Raw genomic sequence first — 15,915 nt, 5'->3', positions numbered from 1 at the left:
TTAATTGAGTTTTCTCGAAATTAACAAAAATTTTCGTGATAAAAGTTAATATAAAATTGGTAATTTAGAATTAAATCGATCCTGAACAAAGAACAAATTTGTAACTCTACCTTAAAACGTTAAGTTGTCTCCAGCTTTTCGAGCAGTCTAAGTTTTCGGTTACAATTAGAAACAGCAAAGCGTCCTTAATACCTCAACTAGTTTCTACCCTTTGTCACGAGGAATGTCGAAGGGTTTGTTAGGATGTGTACATAGCGTCAGTCATTTTACTTGGAGTTATTTACTCAAGGGGGGGAATTTGCCGAACGCCGTCACAGCTCCGCACGGTGGTGACGCCCGGGCTCTACCACAAGCCTATCAACGTGCAACCAGTTACAAGCCGCCATCATGCAGGAACCTAGCGACATACAAGCACTCAAATATAGTTAGCATATTTTCGCATAAAAGCCTTCAAAAGTCTTCCGTAAATAACGCCACGACTAGCGAACGCCTTTTATGTAGATGAGAAGGAACTTCTGAATATTTGATTCCATTTTCAAGCTAAACAATACAGCTGCTTGCATTTTGAAACACTGTTAAATATCTTATTCCGAGTGATTTGATTTGCATTTGAAAACAGTCATAATGTTCTATAATCTGTTTATCTGTGAACGTAGAATTGAGTTACTATTTTTCTCGAATATGTAAATAACAACGAATTATGAAAAGAATTTTTCACTTCTGCTAGTTAGTACAACAGTGAATTTTATATGTCAAAGCTGTTATAAATTAATTATTCATCATTCTGTTAAAGATTTTTTTATTTGAATACCGCACAAGAGTCCAAATCGCTCCGTACCGTCTGGAGCCAGTGAGGCTAAGGCATCCTAAATTGGGGTATTTGGGGAAGTGGGGAAGAGTAAGGTAGTGGAGTACCCATTTAAAACCCATTTCAATTATGATTTGTGATCCTATACCATGGCAATACTGAGGGTATTTTCAACTTCAGAACGTCGCATAAATATACTGTATATTATTTTAAATGAATACATTGTGAAATAATACAAATTCATCACATAAAATTTATTGCGCACGCCGGGATTTGAACCCATGACCATCGAATTGACAGTGGAGAGGTTTATCCCTCGACCACGGAGGTCATCAAAAGGGGAACAAACTAAAATATTTTATGACTTTAAATTCAAAAATTTACTTTAACTATTTCCACCTATAAAAGGTATTTTAAAACAACAACAAATTTTAAATTTATATTCAACTAGTGCTAAGATTTGCAAATGAGGTATTACCAGAATGAAGACAAAAGCTCAAGCATAAATTTTAATGTACTACGCAAATCATCGAAAAATCACGGGATATTTTAATTGTTGGAAGTATTTATAAAAAAAAATCTTTGCCGAGGATCATTGCTTTTTTAAATAAAAAAATTACCTATCAAACGTTTGATAATTTTTTCGTACGCTCTTTTTTTTCTGTTATGGGTTTTATAAAAAAAAAACAATTCCAAATTTGTTTAAAATGCTTAACTTGTAAAAACTATTTTCAGGAGGATACTACACCATCGAACAATCGCACAGTAAGCTACGCATCATCGCCCTCAACACCAATCTAATGGTGGGCGGTAAGGAAAAGCTGAGAACAGACGACAAGGAAACCGTTCTAATGACAAGGCAGTGGGAGTGGCTTGAGAAGACGCTTGCTAAGTCAAGACAGAATGGGGAAATGGTAAGCTGCTTAATCAATTCTGTACCTGCCTGTTTTACTTTAGTAAATCATTTTTCAAACAGTATTTTCAATGCAATTTGCTACGGTAATATACAACTGTCAATTAATGTCATAAATTAATTTATTCTATCATGATAAGTGCTCTGATAATTTAATCACAAATTATTTGGTATAATATTAAATTTAGTTTGTAGGTTACATATTTCGCATTTATCGTACCGGCTGCGCCAATGTATTTTATAATTTTATTTCAGTTGTCTTTTAATCATTTCCTTATACATATGATATGTAGGTAGGTACTAGGTATATTCAGGGTGTTTTTTTATGGACGTACTTGACTTACTTTAACCAGTGATTGCTGATATTGCTGTTAAACAATTTCATAAATTAATTTATTCTACCATGATAAGTGCTCTGATAATTTAATCACCAATTATTTGTTTTAATATTAAATTTAGTTTGTAGGTTATATATTTCACATTTATTGTACTGGCTGCGCCAAAGTTTTTTTATACAGGGTGTCCGGAAACTCGTAGTACAAGCGGGAAACTGGTGAATCTACATCACATTTGGAGTCGATTTTGTAGTATATATTTTTTTTATTTGAGCTTTCGTTATCGAGTAAATCGAGTTTGAAGTTGATTTTTTTTTTTTTTTTTTTTTTTTTTAATCAAATTCTTATAAATTATTACTGAAGATCAAAGTACCCAACTAATTAAAACTATTTGAAAGTAAAACAAATGAAGAAACTCGGATTTGAAGCATAATTTTGAAATCACCCTTCATTTAACCCGGTGTAATCATAAAATATTTCTGCTCTGCAGGGTTAAAACATCTGTTATTCAACCTTAAACACCAGAAAAAACTTTAACCCTAAAATAGCCGAAAAATATATTTTTTTGGTTTTTTTTTTTTTTTTTGAAAATGCTCAAATCAAAAAACTTTATGTTTTTTTGGGTTCCCCATGTGGTGTAGATTCTCCAGTTTCCCGCTTGTACTACGAGTTTCCGGACACCGTGTATATTTTTTTCAATCAAAATTTGAACATTTACTTATTCGTGTAATATGTAGGTAGGTACTAGGTATATTCTGGGTACTAAGAGACTAACTTCACTTACTTTAACCAGTGATTGCTAACATTACTTCGAAAAAAAAAATTTTGTTCTCCAGTGATTTTTTGTATGTTTTATTTTCATCTAATAACATTAAAAAAATAGTAGGTACTGGACAGTTAGGGTCGGGAAGGGTTTGGATCGTTACTCGGCTGAATTACCAGTGACGATATATGGAATAATTTTTTGTTGTTGTTTGTTTTAAAAAAAAAATCATAAGTGTTAGCGGAGGAAAAATTTTCTCACAATCACCGCTTTAAATAATTCAAGTATATTCCTTAACAACCTGCATATTGTTTATCATGTTATAGTATAAAATAAGATTAATTCTCTCACTGTGACATCTTGTCGCACGAACTTTGAACCTGTGCTCCGCATAAATTATGGCAACTAGATCTAGACCTGGGAAGCAGTCAGCCTAGAAGTTAATGTTATGACTTATAAGGTGGAGTATCTATCTGCAATAATTGCCCAGCTAAAGAAATACAATCGTTCAGCAAAATTCACTAATTTCTGACCAAGGTGGCATCATTACTAAATTGTGCGTCAAAATTGTTCAACTGGAAGTTATAAGGCATAAATACAAACCTAACCAGGAATCGACAACTAGATAGCGGCAGCTCTACAGAGACAGGACCTCCCCAGGAAAAAGGTAAAGTGGGGGCGAATGAAAAAATCTTGATTAGCGAGAAGCTAATTGTTGCTGCTTCTAAAAGTGAGAGCTATTGCTCTACCTTTAAAAGCGAGGATGACATTTATACTGAGTGTAAGGCGGTTAAACTTGAGTCACGTAAATGCCTTCCTATCATTACAGGAACCCCAACTGATTCAACATTACGTGCAGTAGCACGTAAGTTTTATTAATTTACACTGAAAACGAAAGTACCAGTTATCGATGACTACCTAAATAAGATGGTCTCTGCCAAATTTGAGGTAATGCAATTAAACGTTCGTGAAGACAACAACTCGTTTAAGATAAGCGTCCCAGAAGAGAACCGAGAAACCTTTCTTAACTCGTCGTTCTGGCCAACGGGTATAGCTGTAGGTAGATATTTTTTTTTGTATACAGTTAAAATATTTTGTATAGCTAATGGCAAGCTTAGATATATTATCCCAAAATATTCGTGGTCTGAATACCAAGACCAAATAATTTTCGAAAAAATTATTAATACAAAATCACGAAATTATGTGCTTGACGGTAACCAGTTTGAGGTCCTCTATCTTCGATTCGGAACTATTCAACAGGAAATATACTGTCTATAGGCGGGACAGAGACAACAATGCACTAGGAGGTGGCATATGCATAAGGGTCAAGAATACACTGACTTTCCAAAGACTGCGAATCTTTGTAACAGATGATGAACATATATGGCTGAAGGTGACAAAAAATAAAATTTCAATGTGTTTATGTGTTATATACTTCTACTACACTGATTATATTGACCAAGTAATTAAAAGTATTTAAAGACAGAAACGTCATTATAATGGGTTTTAATTTTAAAGAGAAAAGCGAATAGGTTATTTTAGAGTATTTAAATTTGTTGAATTCCAACAAACTTAAACAACAAAACGTAATTAATATTTTTAACAATATTCTTGATCCAGTATTGTTGCACGAATAGATGTGACGTCGATCTGATAAACTTTTGATCCCTGAAGATAAATTTAATCCGACCTTTGCAATTTATATGAAACTATCCAGGACAGCACGCAACCAGCGTCAGGCGGGAAATAACGCTACACGCCCAGCACTATCTACCTACTTCCATCAGTTCCAGTACAAGCAAGCAAACATGCAATTAATACGTGACATATTCTCCGAACTTGACTGGAACTACCTATATATGATATCTGACTTAGATGATGTAGTCGCATACTTAAACGATGTGTTATTCAGAGTTTTTTAAACAAGTGTCCCCAATAGAAAATATATTGTATGTTAAATGTTAATTATCCAGTCTGGTTCTTTAAAACTATTATTAATAAATTAGAAAGCAAAGAAACTCTTATAAAAAGATACAAACTGCAGAAGAAGCAATCAGATTCTTAAAAACGAACTCAAAAAAGATATGGCAACCGCAAAACGTTAGTATTTAGAAGAAAATCAGTTTGAGATCAAAGACGATATGAAATGCTTTTGGAATTTCATTAAATCCCTAAAAGTAAATCCAAATTCTCAAATCAACTTGAGCGACGAACGTGAAATAATTTCCAAGCTCGAAATAGTTAGCTTTAAATTTGCAGAATACTCCAATCAGTGAACAGCCAGACAGCCCCGCCACTAAATTTAGACTGAGGAACCCTGAAATATCATCAAATCTGTCTTGGGTTAACCTGCTCAGAGGAAGTAGATGCATGTATTCAAACTCTAATGTCTGACAAAACTGCAGGCCCAGACATAATACCCCCTAATATAATTACTTACAATGTCAATGACCATTACTAATCCTCTGAGCTATATATTTAATCATAGCAAATCGACTGGTTGTTACCCCTCATTCTTGGAAACTCTTGCGCGTAATCCCAATTTTGAAAGCTGGAGACAAGACTGATATAGATAATTACAGATCTCTAGCCATACTGTCAATGATATCAAACATATTTGAAATGATTATTTATACGAACATACAATACCACATTATGCCTTTTCTATTAGAAATCCAACACGGTTCTATGCCAAAAAAATCCGCAATATCTAATTTTTTGACATTTTCATAATATAATTGGTGGCCATCGGCCTAGACTCGAGACACCAAACAGATGTAGTGTATACGGATTTTTCCCTGATCGTGTTGATCATGAAATTTTATTACTCAAAATATTCAAACTTTGCTTTGATCAACAAAGACTTATATTCTTCGCCTCCTATATGAAAATTAATTAGTTAAATCCAGAAGCCAATACGTATTATTAAATGGACATAAATCTAAAACAGTCCCTGCGTTGTCAAGTATTCACCAGGGATCAAACCTTGAGACGATATTATTCTACATACTCATAGACGACATCCGGGTCTGAGTAAAATATGTAAGATATCTTCTATTTGCAAATGACCTCAAACTTATGATGGAAATATTATCTTATCAGGACTGCTTACAAATGCAATCTAACGTTGATGCCGTAGCAGAATGGTCAGAAAAAAGTTTGAATTCAATATTTAAAAAATACACCCGCTCTCAGAAGCCCTAAGTTTGCGAGTACAGCATTAAAGGGCAGGGATCTCGGTATCGTCTTTGAATTCAAACTAACATTCTTGGACCACATAATACGGCTCACTCAAGCTTGCTACAAACTCTTAGGGTTATCAGAACATGTAAACAGTTTAATGACCCGGATGCAATGATTGGCATGTTCTATGGTGTAATAAGAAGAAAGTTGGAGTATGCTACGGGTGTGTGGACTCCGCACCAAACTAAATATGTAAATATGCTGGAACAAGTCTAGAAATAATTTCTCATTTTTTCCTATCCATATATATATATCCTATCTATTATTAGACTTACTTGAGACAACAAATGGATTAAGCCTAGGAACTAGATGCTACGCATAATAATATAATGAATAAACTTGCAATACATAATTTTGACATAATTCACAACTACATTGATAGTTTATTCCTCTTGGAATGCTTGCCCTAAAATTTTAGCCGTAGGTAGTCGGCGCCATGACTTGTTCAAGATACCACATGCCAGAGCAGCTGTACTAGCACAACACATCATGATTCGAGTAATGGCGCTGTTGAATGAAACAGCCTTAAGGCTTTTTTGTATAAATATTTTCCCAAATGTTAAGGACGGGTTGTTTCGTAAAATTTGAACAATTCATCAAATTTAAACAATAATTTGAAGAGTTCTGTGAATGTCCTGTTCATTTTTTGTTATTGTATCATTATAGGATAGTTACTTGACTTAGTGAACTTGAACAGAACTTGAAAATTAACTTTGAAATTTAAAGAATTGTTCAAATTCGCCGAAACAACCCGTCTTAAGAGTGTCAGAATGAAAATATTGTACTGTAACAATCTGATAAATATTGATATTTTAAAAAACCTGTTGAATGAGAATGTGTACTGACTGAATAAACTACTAAAAAATTCCTTGATTCCGCAGACTAAAATATACACCTAATATAATTGAAAAATATTTAGATGAGTTTGAAACATAATTTTAAATTATAATGAAAAAATATTAAAAAAATCTTTTAATGTAAATAAATAAACATTACGAAAATAAATCACTCGGTATCCACCACTATCTAATCAAAATAATCAACATGTTTCAAAACTAATGGTTTCTCCGTCTGAATAAACGCAAATGAAAAAATAAATGTAAGAATAGACAAACATATTAAGGGGTGGTAAATTAATAATTATTATCGTAAAAAAGTTAAATAAATTTACTGTAAAATTGGTAATTGTACTACAGTAATCAAAAAATTTAATAAAATAATACAACTGAAAAAATAAAAATGTTTACCATAAAGTTTGTAAATTTTATTTAATTTATGACGATCGATACAATTCAATAGGTACTATCGTTATGATTAAAAAGCGGTGTTAACGAAGTGGTTTATTTTTATTAAATTAAAACTACCCCACCAAGTGAAATTGTAATTTTTGAAGGAGTGACAAAATAAATATTTTATAAATACAAAATCCAAAATCGATGATTTAAAAAATATACATTTATCCATAATAATAAAATGAGTGTTCATTCTTGTGATTAATGATAAAATTTTATCAAAAAATATCATCTGGAGAAAAAAAGAGATCTTATCAAGAAAATAATCTAAATCGGAAAGTATTGATTATGAAATTACCCAATATTAAATGTTTTAGTAGGGCGAGTAAAAAATAACATGAAATAAAACACTCCATTCAAATGAACAATTTCAAAAGAACCTAATTTTTGTTTGCATTAACGATTCTGTAATGATGAACATTGAAGTTGTGAAGAATGGTGAATTTATGGCGATCGATATAATTTAATATCAGAGTTGGAATAAAAACCGAGATACGTGGTTGGAACCCAACCGTTAGGAAGCATGTATTTAGACTTCGTAACACGTTAATGTAAAAACGGAAAAAGCGTCATCTTTTAAGAAACATCTTTTGGCGCGCCTAGGGAATAAAACAGACTCTGACGCGGCAAGATGGGACGACGCTACTGCATGAAAACGTGTCGACGCTCTCGTATGGAACAACAATTCGTTCGGCCAGCCTCGTGACTTGTCGGCTCTCTCCGCCCGGCCGTCAAAACTCTGTGCAGTATGTTTGCTTCTATTCTCACCAAAATTGACAGTGGATCTTTTCTAAGTGAAGATAAATTTGTAATTTGTAAAATATTTATTTGTGTATATTTTATAAATAATAAAATAATCGTATTATTATATAAATATAAGGACTTATTTGCTTTCGTTTTCACTTCCTTCAATAAAAATCATGTTTCTAATCTGCCAGGCGTCCCGTGAAGGCCATATATTTTGTGAATTTTTACATCAAACACAATGCACAGTTTTTTTTAACAAGCCCTCCTCTCAGGATTACAGCTAGCCGCCAGGGCCGGAACTGTCACAAGGGTTTATATTTCCTGTCCATTATTTGTTTATGAACATTTTTACAAAGAATAGATTTAAATAATTGATACTTTTATCTAAAATTAAAATTTGGCATTCGTTAGATTCGTTGTAAAAAAACATAATAAATATATTTTTTTGGTAATAAGTATCCATGTTCTTCAACTGTTCTAAAAAGGTGACATTTCTGCAAATTTCATAGTTCTGTGAATGTTCAATTCAAGTTCAATAACCCGTAAGGTACAAAAAAAATACAGTGTGTGGCAAGCCTACGCACGACGGAAGTGAAACTTTTAGTATTCCTCTCTCTCTCTTTTCATTTCATTCTCTCTTTTTTTCTGTCTATTGACATATTTATAAGTAGCATGTGATAACAAAAATTAAAAGTTGTAAAAATATGGTATTTGAACCCGGGTCCTGCATAACGAGTGTCGAACGCTCTGCCTCTAGACCGCGAAGAGAGGTATCTCGCGCGACGAGAACCGCGTATGCAACGTGTACTCCTCAATCGCAAATTTTCGTTTTCAAACACGGCTAATGAATAATATCACATAACGTCTCGTTAACGCTTTATATAGGGTCGAATCGAAGATATATCGGCAGTGTGAAGTAATATCTGTCGTTTTTCAAAATATTTCCGTATATTCGTCCGTTTTGGAAAAGATTTATCGTGTTTTAACAGTCTCATACCCGTATGGAGTCTGAATTTGAAAAACATTTCTAAATTTTGAAAAACTCACTTACGGCTGTGTTTTTTACTAAAAAAACTTGTTACGCACGTCTGCGAGGGTAATTAGTCGCGTTATCGGCCTTGATTAGTAATTTTAATGATTCAAAATAAAAATAATTAATCAAAATACCGAGCGACTCTACCGGCTCGATTTGTAAGCTATATTTCGACCAAAATATCATATAGTCAAAATATCTAAAAGTCGCAGCACGAGAGCATTTTATCACTTCTCTTCGTATTAAAAAAATCACAAAAAGAAAAAAAATTAGCTAAAGCGGGGATCGAACCTCGGTTCTTCACGACGAGAGTAGGGCGCTCTGCCTCTAGACCGCGAAGCTGAGTTTGGAGAGTGACCTAAACTAGGTATATAATGCTACGGTCCTATAGCGAAATGATCACGGTTTTTTGTGACGGTCATGAGTCGGTTTTACTCCGGTCCTCGAAAATGCATAACGCGCGTAAAAAAGTTTCACTCCAAATTTTTTTTTATCTAAAAATAAACCCAAAATACCAACTTCGGTTTTCCGTGAGCTATAATGATCCAAAATGCGTAATGTAAAATATTCATGCGTAAGGAACTCAAATTTGCATTGAATTCAAGCGTTTGGAATTGAACGAAAAAGTAGGTACTTACACATAGAAAATAATATTATTTTTAATATTAAACAAATAGTAAATCTTTGTTTGGAACGTGCCGCAAATATACCGAATATAATTTAAATGTACCTTATATGATTAAATTGCGAAATAACACAAGTAAATCTAAAAAAATTACTTGCGCATGCCGGGAATTGACTACAGAAGCCGTCAATAATTGTACTTAGTAAATTATACAATGATTTTTCTATTAATAAACACTCACCAAGTCATTAACGCCCTTGGGGTGATTTTTCGCGAAAACGGTACTATGAAAATCATAATTTTTGTTATTATTATTGAAATAAAAACCGTAGACAAAATATGTCGAGTTTCCCAAAAAAAAGTTTTTTTTTAAATTATTTCATTAACGATCCTATCCGCTTTTTTGCAACTCTGGCGTAAATAAATAAGTGTTCCCACATTGAAACGGCCATAGGAAAAACTCTCTCTCCCGTCTGTGGATCACTGGAACGCTTTTTCCTCGTCTTCTTTTTCTTACATACGGGCTGTCGAAGTATTCTGGCAATCCATCACTCGCTTCTTACCTTACCTTACACATACTAGCGCTGTGCCACCCTCACAGAGTCACTCACACATTCACACATCCTCTACACTCATTCATACTCTAGCCATCTCACCCATTATATTACCAACCTCATACAGCTTCACTTGTCTCAATACTGGCGCAATTTCATTATTCTCGTGGTACTAGATGTACAGTTGTGTTGCGGTAATGTGTAGGTGTTGGTAAAACATAAAATATTATATACTTACTCTTACAGTTTTATGTAAGTATAGGTTTATTTATTTCATTGATATAAACTATACTAGGTGGCATTATCTGCTAACAAAAGTCAATCCAATTACTTTCGTCTTTAGGATTTTCTAAGCAGAACATAATCGTATATACCTATTGGTCAGTTTTTTGTCATGGCACTCTACAGTAGAGTGACGATCTATGTATACCTATATATATATATATATATATATATATATATTTTTAATTTGGGTATAGTAATAGCATAAAAAAGTTGCTTTATATTATTTACATTCTCGTAAACATACTTTAGTCTATAATAAATATCTTTGCCCGGTAATGTATGATGTATGAATGTGAAAAAGTGTCAAAATAAAATGAAAATATTATATTCTTAAAATTTAAGTTGATTAAACATTATTTTTTTTTATAAAAAAAAAATTTAACGGTTTGTTTGCATAATTGGATTAAACGGGAATTTCTGAGCGCATTGTGGCAAACAGGCTAACATTGTTGCTTTTCTTTCACTATTTTCGCTAAAGCTTCTACCGAGAGCAAGCATACGTAATTATTTATATTTATAACTAAATGCAAAGTAATTTAGTGTACAGAAATTTATAATTTATGGTTTTAAGAGTTATGCGTATAGTTTTTGTTTTAATTTTCAGAGCTTCTTCTGAATTATATTCTATTTATTTGTAGAAATTACCATTTTCCTTGTGTTTAAGGTTAATAGGATGCATTATACATTACTCTCATATTTTTAAAATATAAATGCAAAGTTGGATCCAAATATTATTTTTAGTTGGAAGATAAATGATAAAAAAGCAAAAATAAAAGGTGGTTTGAATAATTCATTCTGGAATAAACAATTATTATTATTATTTATAACTTAAGATACGTTTAGTTATAACTTGTACGATATTACATGATTGTTCCCTTATTTGATAATGGAGGTTTAAACTTTGGGTTGAAATCACAAGGTAAGGCGCATCTGTTGTAATGTATTTCAACAATTTATCTACATGTAAAATTCATCGAGCTTCCCACGGTATATTTATTCAAAGTTTGATTTGCGTTGGATTTCAGTTGATATAATCAGCGTATCTTGTGTCCATAAAACGTTATTCATTTGAACTTTAAATTACGAGTCTCCGTTATATAATTCGTTTAAGAGATCCTAAATTTAGCATTTTATTTGAATTACGGGTAAATATTTTTTCAATCGTTTAGTAAAAACAAGCAAAAGTAATTGTTTTTCAATGTGTTTAAAAATACATGTACATCTTTTAACAAAATATCAACTGTGATTTTACAAATGTAACCATTGATGCAAATAATTATTGTATTCCTATATTATATCTCGATTCAAATTTATCGTGTTTTTACATGTTTATAATAGAAAAATCATGACCTTAAAAAGCATATTTTTTATCGAACTGTTTGCACGATCAATCATCTATTTTGCTCGAGGTGATGTCGAGAGGAGAGTTGAGCGTGGAGATTAGAAAATTATAATATAAGAAAAGCAGAAGACTGTGTATAAATGTGAATTAAGTAAAGTATGTGTGCTAAAAAAGAATACTTGTTTTCCATTTCATAATTGCTGTATATGTCCATTGATAAACGGCTTGACAAATGGGTGATAATTAACAAAATCGGATCATGTATTTTGCTTCGAAATCTCAATGATTGGGTAGTTCCTGGAAAAGCCTAGTTTTTTTTCTGCTTGAACGGTTTTACTCCTGTATTTCCTTATGAAGACCCTCCACACATCATTCAAAAATGATGTATGTATAGGTACTGCAAGATCTGGGGATTCCCTCAAAATCTCCAAAACTAAGTAAGTATTATACAAATAGTGATAAACGAATAGTAAAAAAACAGTGTTTTATTGTGATTTATTTAAAGATAGTGTCACGAAGTAATTTTGTAATTTATTGAAGAAAAGAATAGTAAAAATCAGGAAAAAGACCTTTGCACGAAACTTACTACGTACCATGTTAATTACCGCTAATGTTTTTTTATGATAAACGAGTCCCCTCACAAAACAGACAAAGAATACGTTAATAATGTTAACAGTAAACTTACGTGGCAACGTGTTCGTTAATTGCAATATTCTAATAGAGTAATGAACAAATGTCTTATTAGCACTTGTCCTAATTATTTTAAAAGAGTAGTAAAATATAGTTAAATAATTTACAATAAGCAGAGATAATTAAGGATGCGTTATTTCACTTAATTTGAACAATTTATCAAATTTCAACGTTCATTTTCGGGTTCTGTGAAAGTACTATAAAATTTCTGTTATTATATTATTATAGGCTAGTTGCTTGAGAGAACTGAAATTATAACAGACTTTGAAAAAATCTCTTAACGAACTTGAAAATTAACTTAAAACAATCCGTCCTTAGTTTAACAAGTAATTAAACTATCAATTGTATATTGTATGTTGAAACACAGTTTGGTTTTACCGACTGCAGAGGAGAAAATATGTTAAAGAAACAAAATATGATAAAGTTTCTGAAATCAATATAAGTTTTCGTTATTAACTTGAAATCGTAAAAATTCATAACATTGTATTTATTTCACTGACAAACTCAGTACAGAGGCAAATACAATTATTATTTGGTCATCAATTGTAATTTGAATGAAGAGCAGTAGGTAGGTACTTAGTTACGTCATGACAAATAAAACGCCGATTCATTTATTTTGTACCACTGAAAAAATGGGTATTTTATTTTTATATTAAAATAATCCCTAACGAATTACATAAAAAAAGTTTAGACTTATTAGATGTTATTGTATTAAAAAAATTTAACCATAATCTTATGAAGTATTTAATTGTTGAATTTTATTAAAATTCAGCATCTAAATGCATTTTGTCTTAAGTCTTGAAATATATTTAACGTGTAAATTCGAAGGGGTCCAAGGTTCACAATATTAAATTCAGTCGTCCTTTCACAGGGGTCAAGTCCGATACAAGGGTTGGATGAATTTAATTATTTAACCTTCGTCAAGAACGCCTTACAGAGTATTTCACCGTTTTTACAAACAGGAATATAGATGACTCCAACATAATTTTTGCATCGCTGGTTAAATTACTAGTGGCAAAGGTCTGACTGAGGCAGTTTTACGTATCACATCAGACTGTTTGTTATTGTGATGTATTTGGGAAAAAATCTCAAATATTTGTTACCTGTAAGTCCCAATGACACAACGGAATGCTTCTCAGGTGTTTTATATGCTATACATTTAAAGTTGTCAAACATTAAACGGTCTTTTATACTTACTGCTCAGTTAATAAGGAAATCCAGTTATTACAGTGTGTTGTTACTGTCTTCCAACAGTCTATAAACAAAAGCTGATTATTAAATAGAAACAGGCTTATTGAATTATATTATTTGGTAGTGGGCTATATCCTATCATTATTGCATGCCCTGCCCAGCAGAGCCGTACCGGCTTTATAAATCTTGTTATTGACAGCTTTTCTAAGAGTTGGTACAGCTCATAGACGAGCTTGATCGGTTAAGTTAGTTTGTTCCCCCGGGTCTATGTAAAACGTTGAATTTTCGAAAAATAATTACAAATCATTCTACACTTCGTGAATAAGCGTTCCTAGCTAAATTTTGATTTTTATAATGAACACCGACCATTTTTTGTTTTCTAAGATTTAAGGCAGTCGTATTCAAAATCTAGGTATGTTATTAGTAAACTTAAGCATGTTCCTTAAAAATCAGGTAACATTAGTAAACAATACCTAGATTCCAATTAATTTAGAAACTTCTTCAATAAGCACCGTCCATTTGTTATTTACTCTGTCATGCAAAACATTTGTTCTGTTATGTAAAATATTTGCTCTCTCATGCAAAAAAACATTTGCAATGACATGAAAAACATTTGTTCTGTCGAGTTAAACTCTTGCAAAAAATAGCTCTGTGATGCAAAATATTTGCTGTTTTGCGCAAAACAGTTACTCTGTCATGAAAAACATTTTTTCTGTGATGTAAAATAAATGCTCTATCATCGTAAAACATTTGTTCGGTCATGCAAAACATTTGCTGTATCATGCAAAACATTTGTTTTGTCTATTGGTATCATGAACTGGTCATGGTGTAATTGTTGTAAGGTTAAATTTTCAAGGGGTATGGACGAGGTATCAATAGGATACATATTCCTCGTTTTTGGAAATGGTAAATGAATAAGATTATGTACCAGTAATCGCCTATAATCTGGAGTATTTTGGCGAACCACATAAGCTGCTAAACAATACATACTGACAATTCTACTGGAGTTAGTATATATTTTTACCCAAATAACGAAGAAAGAATTACCTACTTGATTTGATTATTTTCTATAGATATTAAGGCTTTTCAAGTAAGGCTGTCTTTCAAGACAGGATAAAAAAATGTATGTAGGTATAAAACGGGATCTTTTATTGTATGTTTATTCCTTTCTGTTTTATCATCTTTGTCTGAAATTCAATAAAAAGAAATATCTTATCTAAGAAAATGCGGCTTCACTAGTTGTCAAAATCGAGATGGCTCTGTAAATAAACCTCTCAGAATCAAGAGACAACCATCGCCGTGTTATTGATATTTGGAGGAGACGGAATCAAAAGATTTTCTCTTTTCCTCTTTTATGCATGATAAGAAATCTCACAAGAAAGACTTCATACATTCCACTGTAAATGGTAGATATTCTTTTATTTAAGATGAATGAAAAACTTCGATACACTTTGTGGTCTACGAAAGATTTAAAGTGGGGATTTGACATCGTTGTTTTTTTTAGTTGTAAAAATATTCAAACATTCTTGAACAAGCTTGATATCAAAGTGTTTTGTTAGGTTCATTGATTCATTGCCTACACAATGAATCTCGCCATCATTTCCTTGAAAAGAAATGTGGCTTAGTTATCAACAACGATAATATGGGATTTCAAATAATTCACATTCTTTTTTACGTTTTCCATGCCTGTTGAAATTTATTATTGCGTTTTATTTAAAAATAGAGTAATTTCATCCAATAGTTTGTACACAATTGATTGTATTCGTAGATTTACAAAACTAATAGTAGGTACTTTGTAATTATTAGACGGACGGGGGTTAATTTGAAAACTATATTGATTTAAAACTACGAGATTATCAAAAGTGCACTTCTGCAGAGTTATTACGAGCTACAGCCTGCCCGGTGAAGAATGTCCTGATGAGAGTCAATCTCCGTTAGTAGAGTTCCCTAGATATAGAAGAACTTATTTATATTTAATATTAATAATACACTTACATGTCGCAGAAGTAATAAATGACATATTTTGAATACAAACATTGGCCATGTATTTCAGAATAACATAATGATATCTAATTTAAACTAGATGTTCAATGT

The 15,915-nt window shown here is 32.1% G+C and overlaps 1 protein-coding gene across 1 annotated transcript in view; it reads left to right on the top strand.

The window, feature by feature from the left end:
* The window catches only part of LOC149422962 (acid sphingomyelinase-like phosphodiesterase 3b), a 375,129-nt gene that overhangs the window by 218,284 nt on the left and 140,930 nt on the right, over positions 1–15,915 (top strand). Inside the window, exon 6 of the mRNA XM_089632399.1 lies at positions 1,544–1,722. Coding sequence (XP_089488525.1) covers positions 1,544–1,722 — 179 coding nt within the window. The remainder of the gene's footprint in view (positions 1–1,543; positions 1,723–15,915) is intronic.

This window comes from Hesperophylax consimilis, chromosome 6 (assembly GCF_061612785.1).
Source record: "Hesperophylax consimilis isolate HC1 chromosome 6, BYU_Hcon_1.0, whole genome shotgun sequence".
Lineage (NCBI taxonomy): Eukaryota > Metazoa > Arthropoda > Insecta > Trichoptera > Limnephilidae > Hesperophylax > Hesperophylax consimilis.
The sequence above is the reverse complement of the archived record's forward strand: the minus strand, read 5'-3'. Positions and strand labels throughout refer to the sequence as shown.